The sequence below is a fragment of the Penaeus japonicus genome, unplaced genomic scaffold (assembly GCF_977035675.1).
Source record: "Penaeus japonicus unplaced genomic scaffold, GWHDUDI00000001_assembly GWHDUDI00000020, whole genome shotgun sequence".
Classification (NCBI taxonomy): Eukaryota; Metazoa; Arthropoda; class Malacostraca; order Decapoda; family Penaeidae; genus Penaeus; species Penaeus japonicus.
In genome coordinates, this window is record NW_028234422.1 from 32,404,903 (window position 1) to 32,417,402 (window position 12,500).

Below are 12,500 nucleotides of genomic sequence, written 5' to 3' on the forward strand. Positions count from 1 at the left end.
TTTGGTTGAAGACTTCATTGGAGTCAATGACCATACACAGTTATCAGTATGATTCTTGTTAGGTGAACCTTCAACAAATTGTTCAAGAGTCGAAGCTAGCCTACATTTACCCAGTGATCTTCATTTAATACACACCATTTCTTTTTCACACATCATCTGGCAGTAATTTGATACCCTTTTCAGAGTGAACTAAAGTGAGTAGTCTCTGGATTTGATGCATGAGTCAACCCAGTTGATATATCTAATTACACTGTTCTAACTGATCACTATAACCTCTCAGACAGAACAAGGATATTTTCCATATGTAAAATCCTATACTGATTGAACTTACTTTTATGCTTAAGATGCCTGCTCAGAGTACCATGTTCTTTAAAACATCTTCCACAATACTGGCACTGAAATGGTGCTTCCCCTGTATGGATTCTTAGATGTCTTATCAGAGAGGCTTTTGTGACAAATGATTTCTGACACTCCAAGCATACGAAGGTCTTTGCATTACTGTGGGTCCGTTCATGTGTGTTCCGTGCACTCTGAGGAGAGAAAAGAATTTATGTGCAGGGACAGATGATGGTCTTGTTTTTATTTTTGCTGAGGAAAAAAGGGAGAAGTCAAGAAAAATAAAGAGGAAGGAATAAAGAGAGGGAGGGAGGAAAAGAGAGCCAGAAACATATGTAAAGGAATGTCAATCTTAAAAAAACTAAAAAGAAAGAAAAAAAGAAGAGTGAGAAAAACTGCAACAAAAAATTACTTATATCACATTAAAATACTATATAACTTTCTCAACCCTATTACAACTTCACTCAAAGATACAACAACAACAGATAAAAACTTACCACAGTTTTAAAGAAACTATTGCAGTATCTACAAGGCACACTTTTACTAGTGGTATGAGAATGAAGATGGCCTTTAGCATGACTCAGGAGCTTGAAGGCTTTACTGCATAACTGGCACACATACTGTCTCACGGAGGAGTGGGAAACCAAGTGTCGAGAGAGAGACTGCTGATTAGCAAAGGTTTTCCCACACTGGTTGCACTGTTCACCCAACTGATCTGAAAGGTCAAAATGTTTTAAGTAAAAGTGGGATATCCATTATATGAGATCATACATTAAAGATAAAAACACAAAAACAAATACTTCAGAAAATATAACAATTGCTCTAAATATCACTATAAAAAAAATATACCAAGATGGTTTTTCATATGGAACATCAAAGTTGACTTTCTCGAGTAGTTTCTGCAGCAAACTGGACACGTAAAAGACTTCCGCATAATATCAAGACTCAGCTGAGGTGGCTTTATATCACTGGGCTTTGTGTCCATGGCATCTGGAAAGCAAGGATTCTACATTATTTCCAATTAATCATCCAATATATTAATACTGAGTGACATGTTAGCATTGAGTCAACTCTTCCTTGTAAAATAAAACATTTCTTAACATATTATTGTATCTTTTGCAACATAAAGACAAATAATTCACAATACATAAAAAACTATTCATAATATAAAAAAACTAAACAATAATGAAGACCTCCTCATTAGGACCCCATACCTGCATGTTCCATAACAAGGTCATTATCCAGCTCTTCTTCCTCCATTAAAGATGGCAAGGTATTGTGCTCAATCTTGCACGACACCAAGGGTCTGCCAACATCCAATGAATTATTTTGTCGCAAGTGGTTTAGAGAGGTCTCTTCTTGTTTTATCATTGGTGCCCCTGTACAATAAAAAATGCATCCTTGTTATTCGTAAACAAATAATTATGATGTAACTGTAATACTTCATAGTTTTTCCACCTATTATAGAGCTAAAGCAAAGTCATTTATAATCAAGTCCATCTGGAATATGCCCATCAATTAGTCTTTTTTCCAGAAATTGCAAGTAGTTCCTAAATAAATCATTACAAAATGTGTATCTTGTCTCATGAAATCTGTACTTCTACCCATGGAAAACGTCAAAATGAATGTCCAGTCTTCATCGTGAACCTGGAGCATCATTACAATAGTCAGGTCACCTAAATTGTGAAAATTCAAAAGAACCAAATACATCCAACTAACCTGAAGACTTCGAGGCCATGACTCCAGCTCTAAGAGATAACTTTGACTCTTCCGAAATCTTGTTGATGTCTTCATCTTCTCCATCACTTGATCCACCAAAGTTTTCTTCTTTTAAAATGCTGTTGAATTTCATTTGCTGGACTGCAGGCTAGAAAGAGTAAAATAAATATAGAAATAAATGAGTACTAAAATAACCAAGACAGGTACCTATACCCACATGAAAAACTACAAAACAGTTCAACCAAAATATCAAGAAAATTACTCCTTTATGATTAACAAAATACAACCTTGAGTCATCAACCATAAAAGTTAACTCTTTCATCAACAAAAGTTCAGACCTACCTAACCACCCAACATAAAAAACAAACCAGCTTACTTTTCTCTCCAGATGGGAAGAGTCAATTGGTTTGGTCCTGCCATACAGGGGCAGCTGGGAGTCCTTTTTATCCACACATGACACTCTAGACTGCTGGTGTCTAGCAAGGGATCCCGACTCTCGGAAGCAACGGCCACAATCTTGGCAAGAAAATGGTCTTTCCCCTGTGCCAAAATGTTTAGCATCACAATATAGGGTTTCCATCAAGATCTTTGATAGAGCATAGAATCAAACACAAGTTTGGCATTATCAAATTTTGCTTTGGTTGACACATAAATAAATTAAATAAATAAGATAATTTGAAGCTTTGTTTGTTTCATATAAACAAAATATGTTTTAAATTATTAACTAAAACCCACTCTACTGATCCATAAATAATGATGGCTAATAAAACAAACAGAATATATAATATAGTCTACTACAATTGCTGTAAAACAGCTGAGGAAAGCTGATATAATTTCAAGAAATTACACATCATCACACAAGGTTGTTTAACCCATTCACGGCGGGGCCGTTCCGGCTTTGCACGGTCGCAATACCAGGGTTCTCGAACGCACAAGCCTAACGCCTCAAGATTCTCGGGCGCACAAGCCGCGAGCCTGGGTTGCCTTGTCGCTCTACCCGAGCGCGCGGCTTCCCTTCATAGCTCGTCCAGGGTGTCTGACGCGAAAACCACAATACGTGCTATCACGTCAACTGGCGTGAATGGGTTAAAGAGCCTAAAACAAATTCCAATGGTATGCATACACAATAATAAACATAAACAAGGTCCTGTATGAGTACCTGTGTGTCTTCTCAGATGTCTTGTTAACGATCCCTTGGTCTTGAAGCTCTGTGAACATCCATCAAAGTCACACTGAAACGGCCGGCCATGACTGTGCACAATGGCATTGTGTGTCCTTAAGATTTTACCCTGTAAGTGAAATGAATTTCAATCTACAATCTACATTTTCAATCTAGATTCATGTTCACATAATGACAATTATAATTAAATTGCACCAAAATGAAAAAAAAAAAAAAGTGAAACATACCGTTTTAAATGTCTGGCCACAGAGCTCACACGTTGGCCTAGTCCATTCTTTATCTCTGTATGTAAGCTCATCTGCTAAATGCTTAACTTGCACCTCAGACTGAACAGCAACAATGTGTTTGACTGGAATCTTGGAATCAGGAGCAGATTCCTTCTTCACATACATTTCTCCGTATTCGTCTTCAGCTATTTCAGCTCCCTGTTTCTCCCTTACTGGTCCTCTGTGCTGTAAAATTTACAGATAACTAATACACATATAATCAAGGAAACTGAAAAATACATAATATTACATATAAAGATCAAAATTCTTTCATAAAGTAAATATATATAAGGCCTATATCCCTATCTAATTATTCAAAGATAATTTACTGCATCAACAGGAATAACCATGCATCTTGTAAATGTATACCTGCAACTTATGATGATTAGTAATGGCAGCTTGTCTTGAGAATGTCAGCCCACAGATATGACATTTCCATCTCTTCTTGCCTCCAGTTTCAATCTCAGTTGCTTGTACTACGACTTCAACGTCATCATTCTTCCTCTCCTGTAGTCCCTCCTAAAATAAAGAGTAGAATGCACTGATCTCTTAGTCTATGTAGTGGCATATCTGTATAAAAGATAGAACTACTATAAAACACATTGCTCTTAACAAAGCTGTTTGTTAATTCATTCTTAGGGTTGTTTAAAAAAAACAGGATCATTCCAAGATCAAAGGCAGATTAATAGTGTTAAGTAACTAAACTTGTATTAGATGGGTTTTTTTAGTCAAATCATAAAGTGGTAACATTAATATGACAGGCCCATGTATATATATCAGTAAATATATTAAGTTTCAGAAAATAAATTCACATACAAGACCTTTAACAGGCATAAACAAAAATTCAAGATTACTTATTCTTTTTCGAAACTAAATGTGTTTCAAATATTGATTATCAAAAATTATCCATCACATCAACAACTAAATCTATTAGCAAAAGCAAATGAAAATTATTTTTAGTAATTTGACAATGTTCATATATAAATTCACTGAATGGCTTCTAATCATGGCATGGCATTTGTGTGTGTGTGTGTGTGTGTGTGTGTGTGTGTGTGTGTGTGTGTGTGTGTGTGTGTGTGTGTGTGTGTGTGTGTGTGTGTGTGTGTGTGTGTGTGTGTGTGTGTGTGTGTGTGTGTGTGTGTGTGTGTATGTGTGTGTGTGTGTGTGTGTGTGTGTGTGTGTGTGTGTGTGTGTGTGTGTGTGTGTGTGTGTGTGTGTGTGTGTGTGTGTGTGCGTGTGTGTCAGCTGACTGTTACAGAGGGGGACAGGGGGGCCTTGTCAATGAGTAAACTGTGTATATTTGAATCTCACCTTTTCTACAACAGGAACTAGTTGCTGCAAGTGTTTAATGTCAACCTCCTCGGTCTCTGCTCTTAATTTCTTTCTTGAAAACCTAAAATCCATACAAGCCTATGATAAAATTTCATAAGAATATCTTATATCTTTCTTAGTATGGCATACAAGCTGAACTAGCCAAGATATGTGAATCCTTCCAATACATAAATACAATAGCAATTTTAGTCTTCAAGAATGTCCACATATTAGAGTCAATATCATGTGAGTTCAACATCTCTCACACACTCACACTCACACTCTCAAACACTCAAACATACATACATACACACACACACACACACACACATACATATATATATATATATATATATATATATATAATATATATATATATATATATATATATATATATATATATATATATATATATATATATATAGAAAGCTGCTCTCACTTGCTACAATAGGGATATCCACTTAATATTGTGAACCATTGAGATCACCATGACATGTTTAACCCACACAGGACCGCGCATTCAAAAGCTAATAATTTGAACGCCCCGGCATTTGGACATTCAGGGCTAGAATTCCCCCGTCGGGGATGGGTTAAAGGAGTACCTGGCAATAAGGGGATATTTGTAAATATGTGATCCTTATACCTGAGTTACTTCCCATATCTAGATATTGTAAATAGTAAAGCTTCAGAACAAACCTTGGCAACAGAAGGTCTCTCACAGAAACTGATGGACAGAGATGAAGGACACATTGTTCCTTCAGCACCATGTGGTTTACATAGCTTTCAATGTCTGACAGTTTTATCCCACACAAACCACATTGGAACCAGTCATCTGTATAATTCAGGTGCTCAGCATCTGAAACATAAGATATGTAATTCACTAGTAACTTCCTAACCAGAAAAATATAAAAAGCTTACCATGTGAAAAGTAATTATAAGTTTTCAAGAACTGATGTAATATTGTAATAGAAAGAGAAAAGAAAATAGAGAAAGAAATAAAATAAACACAAACACCTGGGCTGATAAATCCTGATATCAACCAGTCTTACAATTAATCAAAATTATTCATACAACAATACTAAAAATGATAATGATTACAATACTGACGATGATAACAGCCCTCAAATTCCCATGCTTTTATCAATAAAATGCAAGCAAATTCAAGAGTTGTGGCAACATTACTCACCTTCTTCAGGTTCTTTGTAAGCAGCATTTTCCAGTGTCGAGGGATGATGAACCTCCCCCATTGTTTTAGATTTGATAGTTCACCTGTTAAACAAAAAAATACTTTTAGACTCCACTCCATATTGCTTTATAATTTTCTGATATTTTTTGGTTTATAATAAAATCAGCATAAAAATTTTATGCAATGATATCTTTTAAAAGAAATGAGGGCATGTCACATTTCATAAAATGAAGTTGAGTTTGATAAAATTATATATTCTTTATTCATATATGATATATATATTCCTATATTTGGCATTTCCAAAAGTGTAAGCTGACACTTAACCCAAATTGGCAAGATTATGAAACAAGAAAATAATGAAAAAGGTCAATATAATTCACATAAATTAATGCATTTAGAATTAGCCTCTTTTTTTCTGAAGGGGGTTCATCATTTTCTTCTACACAAATTTCTGTGGGAGCATATAGGCCAAGGTAGGAACATTTCCATCTCTGGTGAAAAGAAGGCATGTAACTGAAATCCTGCATTGGGGGGTGGGGCACAAATTATGCAAAATAATTAATCTGTGATAAAGGATATAGCCTGACAACCCTATTACAGTTGTAGCAAATGAGATTGCGGGCACCTGGATAAGGATAAGGATAAGCCAGATTTGCGGAGCAGATGCTACGCTGGGATTGTATGCACTAAGGCTGACTCGTGAGAGAATGTTCCAACGAGTGTTGACTCAATCTGAGCTTGGTCCTTACCCAACGCAGTGCCCAGCTACGTCAGTAACCGCCAGGTGACAGTGGAAGCTCACGAGCTTGGGCGGGGCTCAATCTGCCGACCAAGGGGATGTGAAGTCGATACGCTACCGCTGAGCTAACCAGACGGCTGCGGGTACCTGGTCAGATTAGCCATGCTTATTATAAACTGGTCTTTAGAGATTGATAGGTCCTTAACCCCATTGGTTGTGGTAGTAAATAAATATTTGTGCAGTAGGATGGCTGGTTTACATTGTCTGGCATGGTGCCATCTGCGTCTATGACCGACTCTACCTTTGCAGCAAATCATGCCATCCGCTGCTAATGGGTTAAAGACCTATTTATAATATTCAAGGATAATCTGATCAGGTGCCTTCGGTCCTATTTGCCACAACTGTAATAGGGTCATCAGGCTCCTTTCATTATTACAGAATAGCACGTAGTGTCTCTCAGTATATTTAGAACTCTTTGGCAAGATTCCTACAACAACACCCATAATATCAGGCATATGTCTTCATTCACTTTGTAGGCTCTCTTCTCCCTTGTCCAATCATACAGTTACTTGCTTGTTTTATTGAAATTCCTTCTCATTTTCATTCATATTCGAGACGTAATCAGGATAACTTTTCATCTTTGATGCCCCTTCTGTGCTGTATGTAACTGATATAAGTCCCAAAGTTGCTTTGGTGAAACTCAAAAAATCAGGCTGGTTTGCAGCTGATGGGATAGACAGCTAATTGTTTGGCTGTCTACTGATGTTTGGCATTATCACATATATAAAATCTGTTATGCTATAATCTCTATGTATTAGAGGTAAGACCCTATACAGTAAGTGTGGTCGTATGACAGTAATGGAACTTTTGTAAATAGTCAATTTACTCACTGAATATGGAGACTAAACCAACAATTGAATTTAACTCCACATATCTCTTAGACTAAGTACACCATACATATATACAGCAACAAAAACCTCTCCTGCCACCAGGACAAAGGCCATCAAATGGACAGGTGAACAGCCCACATTCCTTCCAACTATGTTGATACCTATACACTAGTGGATCACTCTATCATAAGCAACTTATAGTTGACAATTTCAATAATCAAAGAAAATTACTGTATAGTCTTATGCACACCAATAGTACACAGACTGTCAAAAATAGGCAGAATGTATTTTCCCTCATTTATCATGTGAAAGGAACATAAGAAGATGAAACTCATAAATCTGGTATTGTCTGGTACATTCCTCCCAGTTGCATCCACCATCCCACCCCTAAACTCTACTTTTATCCCTGTCCTCTCCCTCCTGGTTGCAGAGTCCTATATTATTGTGAATGACACAAAAAAACTCAAAGCAAATAATCTAGCAATAGTTTGTGCTTTTTGGGGTTTGTTCATTTATGCTCATGTTTTCAATCCTCCTTAACCAAACCTTGTTTCAAATGTTTCATTATCATGCATTTTTATATCAAAGTATAATTCTTGGCTTGGATTTCCATTTTCACATTTTTTTTGCATTACAAAATACAGAACTTATCTTGGGTTTTTCATATTTCCACTTTTTTTTCACTTTTTAAATGAGTTTAATTAGTGATTTCCCCCATATTCACCCAAACCCTAAAATATGAGTCCAGAATCCTCACAAGTGCTCTACAAATGTAGATAAAGATATCAGTGTGACTAGACAACTTCACAATGTAAGAGATGAACTTTGAATACCCCTAAGTTTTTTGGCTAGAGTAATAGGGACTAGTTTAAGAGGGATGCAGCCACATCAGAAAGAAAGAACATTTTCTTTTCTTTATATCTTAATAATGTTGGCTGCATTCCCTTTAACTCTACTCCAAGCTTGCTGTGATCTGTGATGAATGGTCTATAATCTGAAGTCCACCACCATAATGACACAGTGTCAAGTGATTGCCACAATCTCTTGTTTTTTCAATTCCAGAAATGTATATTTTAGCAAGAGAGAACTTCAAATAGTACCTTCTACGAAGACAATTTTTAAACATTTACTAAAGTAATCAGAAGTACTTTTGCATTCTAAATAACAAAATTAACCCAATGACAACGGTGCGTCACACTCGTGTGACACAGTTAAATTCCCCGTCGGGAAAGGGTTAATCATAACGACTTAATATCAGTATTGGCTGCATTTCATCCTCTACAAAAGGCCTATAAATCTGCACAACATATATTCAATAACATAAGAACATGGTCTGGTTCCTTAGCTGGTAATATCTAAATATCATCACCAGAATTAGCCACATGTGGCACATTTGGAAAAACAACTATGGTCTTACTTTTTCTTTTCACATACAATTTTCACACAATTTTTAAAATCTCATATAAACTGCACGGACATACCCCACAACTGCGCTATAAATGTCTCCTACAGGAGGCTTTGCCTAATGCATTGTTATCGGGGCACAGATTGTGGGGTATAGGAAGGGAACGGGGGTATCATAGGTAATATCTACTAAATATAAATAGCAGAGGGTGAAAGGACTTTGTCGATACCAATGTTATGATACCTCATCACACGGCACTATTCAGGAAATTTAGTCTCCTGGTCAATAGAGACAATATCAATCAACCACACTGGTATTTAAAAAGCTGGTCACTATGAAAAAAGGAGATACTTTCACCAGTAGCTTTGTATTGCCCCTACGTACTCATCACTAAAGAATAACATAATTAACTGCTCACTAATAAAAAATCCTATTCTAAAATATATCATATCTAAGGGCTGGATTAACAAAGAGAGCCAATTTTATTTTCGGACTGGTTGGGAGAGTGGATGGGTAGCATGTGCAACTGCAGTCTCAAAGTGTCCCCTTCATTACCATATCATTCCTAAAAAATGACCCTGAGCACGAAGCCCAAACAAGAAATCACACCCACACAACCCATTCAAAACAAGGAACAGCTGATCACCACCATAGGATCGGTTGACAATTCCTAATTTCACTAATACATTTTTTACGTCCTTGCTTCTATTTAATTCGTGTCTAGCCGATATACAGAGAGAAAGGAAACAACATCTACTCACTGCCACCATTTAAAAATGACTCATGCCTCTGGTTCGGGGATTTTATTTAGGATATTCAGTCCATTGGTGACCATTCCTATCGACAAAGGAAGATGCCAATCTGCTGTATCAAAACAATAACCAGGTTCCAATAATGATTCTACATGTTTATTCCTTCTGTACTATAGTCTGTTTGTTTCATTTAAATTATCAGAGAAATATTTAGTAATATGTTATAGATTTTGAGTATAGCATTTCTTTAAAATATATTAGTAATAGCATCATATCTTCAATCCACAAACATTGTGAAGTCTATCTTATACTTCAATATTTTCAAGAAAAACATAGGCGAGTTCCAGTATTAATTAGACTATCGTTTCACTATACAAAAATAACAATAGCAACAACATTCCATTGATTAGAATATTGATGATATACTTTTAAACCTATGGCATTTATATTGGGGAAAATAAGCGACTGTTATTTATGAAAAATTATTTCCCAAAATATTTAGGAGCCTTCTGTGACCCGGAGAGATTTCCGCCTCCCAGCTGAGAAGGCAGTCGATCGGGTCTCTTGGTGTGGATGTTGCGCACCACCGGAATTTCGGTGATATTTTTCGCGAGTGTGAAGCGGGAGTGGTGTGGCTTCACCACGGCGTTCACATAGACACACTGGCCTCCTGGCAGGACCCACAATACGGTGGAGTCTCTCCGCCTCCACGGAAGAAACGCAAGCAATCTTCCGAGGACACTTCTGCAGCCACGGACAATATGCAGCAGCAACACCAACAGCACCAGCTGCAGCAGCAGCAGCAGGCCTCTAATGGGTCCAGTGAAGTGCAGCAGAATGGCGTGGTACAAACTGATGGGTGTGAGGGAAATAATGCTCAGTCCCAGAATGGTGTGAGTGAGGAGGACTCGTCCCTTAAATTGAGTGGTGTGCAGCAGGAGATGGTTCGACTCATTGGACAGCATCTCATTGAACTCGGGCTTAAGTAAGTCCCTCTTGCTGTTTTGTTCTCTCAGCCCCAGAGATAAAGGTAAAGTTTCATGAAGGGTACTATGATGCAGCTACAAGATTTTGTGGGGATATTTCTTGTCATTTCTATTCTTAGTGGAATTCTGGTAAGTTGCCATTGTTATGTTTAAAGTTTCTACAGGAAGTATTGTGGACTAGTGTCCACACTAGATTATTTATATAAATATATGTATATATGTAAGGAAGTCATATGGTGTCATGTTAACAATAGGAGCAACCCATACTCTTCACTGTCATGTAAAAAGAGAGGCTGAGAAGAGTTGTGATATTGCTACTTTCTAAAATTAGAACAACAGTTAAAACACTTGATTTAGTATTTGTCTTATTATGATAAGAAACACTTTAAACATGAAAGCAAATGTCTAATTAAGAATTAAGAAATGAAAGTAAGACTAATTAGAATGACCCCATTTGCTCCTCAAATTTCCCAAGTATGGAGTACCCATCAGCTACTCAAACAAAGGGACTCAACCCTGTGTATCATTCATTATTGAATTAGCCACATTAGGAGTGCTCCTTATCAGTATCATGCATAGTTAACCCGTAATCTTCTGTCAGTGCTGAAATAGAATTGATAAAATCAAATCAAATATGTTGTGTAGAGATTATGAAGAGATTATCTTCAGTTTATAAATTTATGATGAAAAATGTGGATAGCCTTTGGTACACATTGCACAAATATGTAGGTAGTCAGGTAGATAACAAATTTTGGGTAGTAGTTATTTGGTAAGAAACTTTAAACAAGTATCCTGGCCTCAAAAGTTAGAGTAGTGGTTCATATTTTCTTTGATAGTTATCATTTTTGTTTCATAACTTATATTATTTACAGAATGAATTAAGACAAAAGGGTGAGCTAATACAGGGGAAAATATATTCTAGAGAAAAGGAGAGTATATCAACATATCTTAAGTGCTTCACCAAGTCGAGTTCTTCTGGCATAATCTTTTTGCAATTCATTATTGCTAAATGTAAAATATTTGTTTTTATTTTGCTCCTGGCAACTCTTTACATAACGTTTGTTGGACAAAATGTCTCTTTTAGGAACATTAAAGTCTGGATTTATATAATAGTTTATTTTAATGTTTGCCACCCTGTACTTCCTTTTAACCCTCTCTGGATGGGTGGTACAGTACTGTACCGCTCATTCAAAAGCCCAGTGGCCGGGCAGCACAGTATTGTGCCAGCCATTTAATTGATTTAGGCCTAAGCGCTCGAAAGCCCCGGCATTGTGACATTCAAGGCTGGAATGCCCCCGTCGTGAGTGGGTTAATTTGAAAAGGGTTGTTTAATACTTTGCTCTGGCTTTTGCTGCTGTCTTTCTTTCTTCTCTTTATTTTTATTGTGTTTTACCTTTTTTACTCTCTTTAATACACACACACACACACACACACACACACACACACACACACACACACACACACACACACACACACACACACACACACACACACACACACACACACACACACACACACACACACACACACACACACACCTAAACACACACACACACACACACACACACACACACACACACCTAAACACACACACACACACGACACACACACACACACACACACACACACACACACCTAAACACACACACACACACACACACACCTAAACACACACACACACACACACCTAAACACACACACACACACACACCTAAACACACACAAACACA

At 36.9% G+C, this 12,500-nt stretch overlaps 2 protein-coding genes across 9 annotated transcripts in view; one reads left to right on the forward strand and one right to left on the reverse strand.

The window, feature by feature from the left end:
• LOC122258756 (uncharacterized) overlaps positions 1–9,922 on the reverse strand; it is a 14,181-nt gene extending 4,259 nt beyond the window's left edge. Inside the window, exons 1-14 of one of the 3 annotated variants that reach the window (XM_086548348.1) lie at positions 9,794–9,903; positions 6,748–6,884; positions 5,999–6,081; positions 5,509–5,668; positions 4,813–4,894; positions 3,871–4,020; positions 3,463–3,687; positions 3,215–3,344; positions 2,432–2,595; positions 2,056–2,203; positions 1,551–1,715; positions 1,186–1,326; positions 834–1,051; positions 332–530 (exon numbers count right to left, since the gene is read on the reverse strand). In XM_086548348.1, coding sequence (XP_086404474.1) covers positions 332–530; positions 834–1,051; positions 1,186–1,326; positions 1,551–1,715; positions 2,056–2,203; positions 2,432–2,595; positions 3,215–3,344; positions 3,463–3,687; positions 3,871–4,020; positions 4,813–4,894; positions 5,509–5,668; positions 5,999–6,059 — 1,843 coding nt within the window. In that variant the 5' untranslated portion in view covers positions 6,060–6,081; positions 6,748–6,884; positions 9,794–9,903. Of the gene's footprint in view, positions 1–331; positions 531–833; positions 1,052–1,185; positions 1,327–1,550; positions 1,716–2,055; positions 2,204–2,431; positions 2,596–3,214; positions 3,345–3,462; positions 3,688–3,870; positions 4,021–4,812; positions 4,895–5,508; positions 5,669–5,998; positions 6,082–6,747; positions 6,885–9,587; positions 9,685–9,793 lie in introns of those variants that run through there. The other 2 variants (XM_043024913.2, XM_043024914.2) reach the window with 2 other exon arrangements.
• A 376-nt stretch (positions 9,923–10,298) lies between these two features.
• Positions 10,299–12,500, forward strand: part of LOC122258755 (WD repeat-containing protein 26) — a 40,682-nt gene continuing 38,480 nt past the window's right edge. For 5 of the 6 annotated variants that reach the window (XM_043024907.2, XM_043024908.2, XM_043024912.2 and 2 more), the window contains exon 1: positions 10,299–10,769. In XM_043024907.2, the coding sequence (XP_042880841.1) occupies positions 10,546–10,769 (224 nt within the window). In that variant the 5' untranslated portion in view covers positions 10,299–10,545. The remainder of the gene's footprint in view (positions 10,770–12,500) is intronic. The other variant, XM_086548350.1, reaches the window with a different exon arrangement.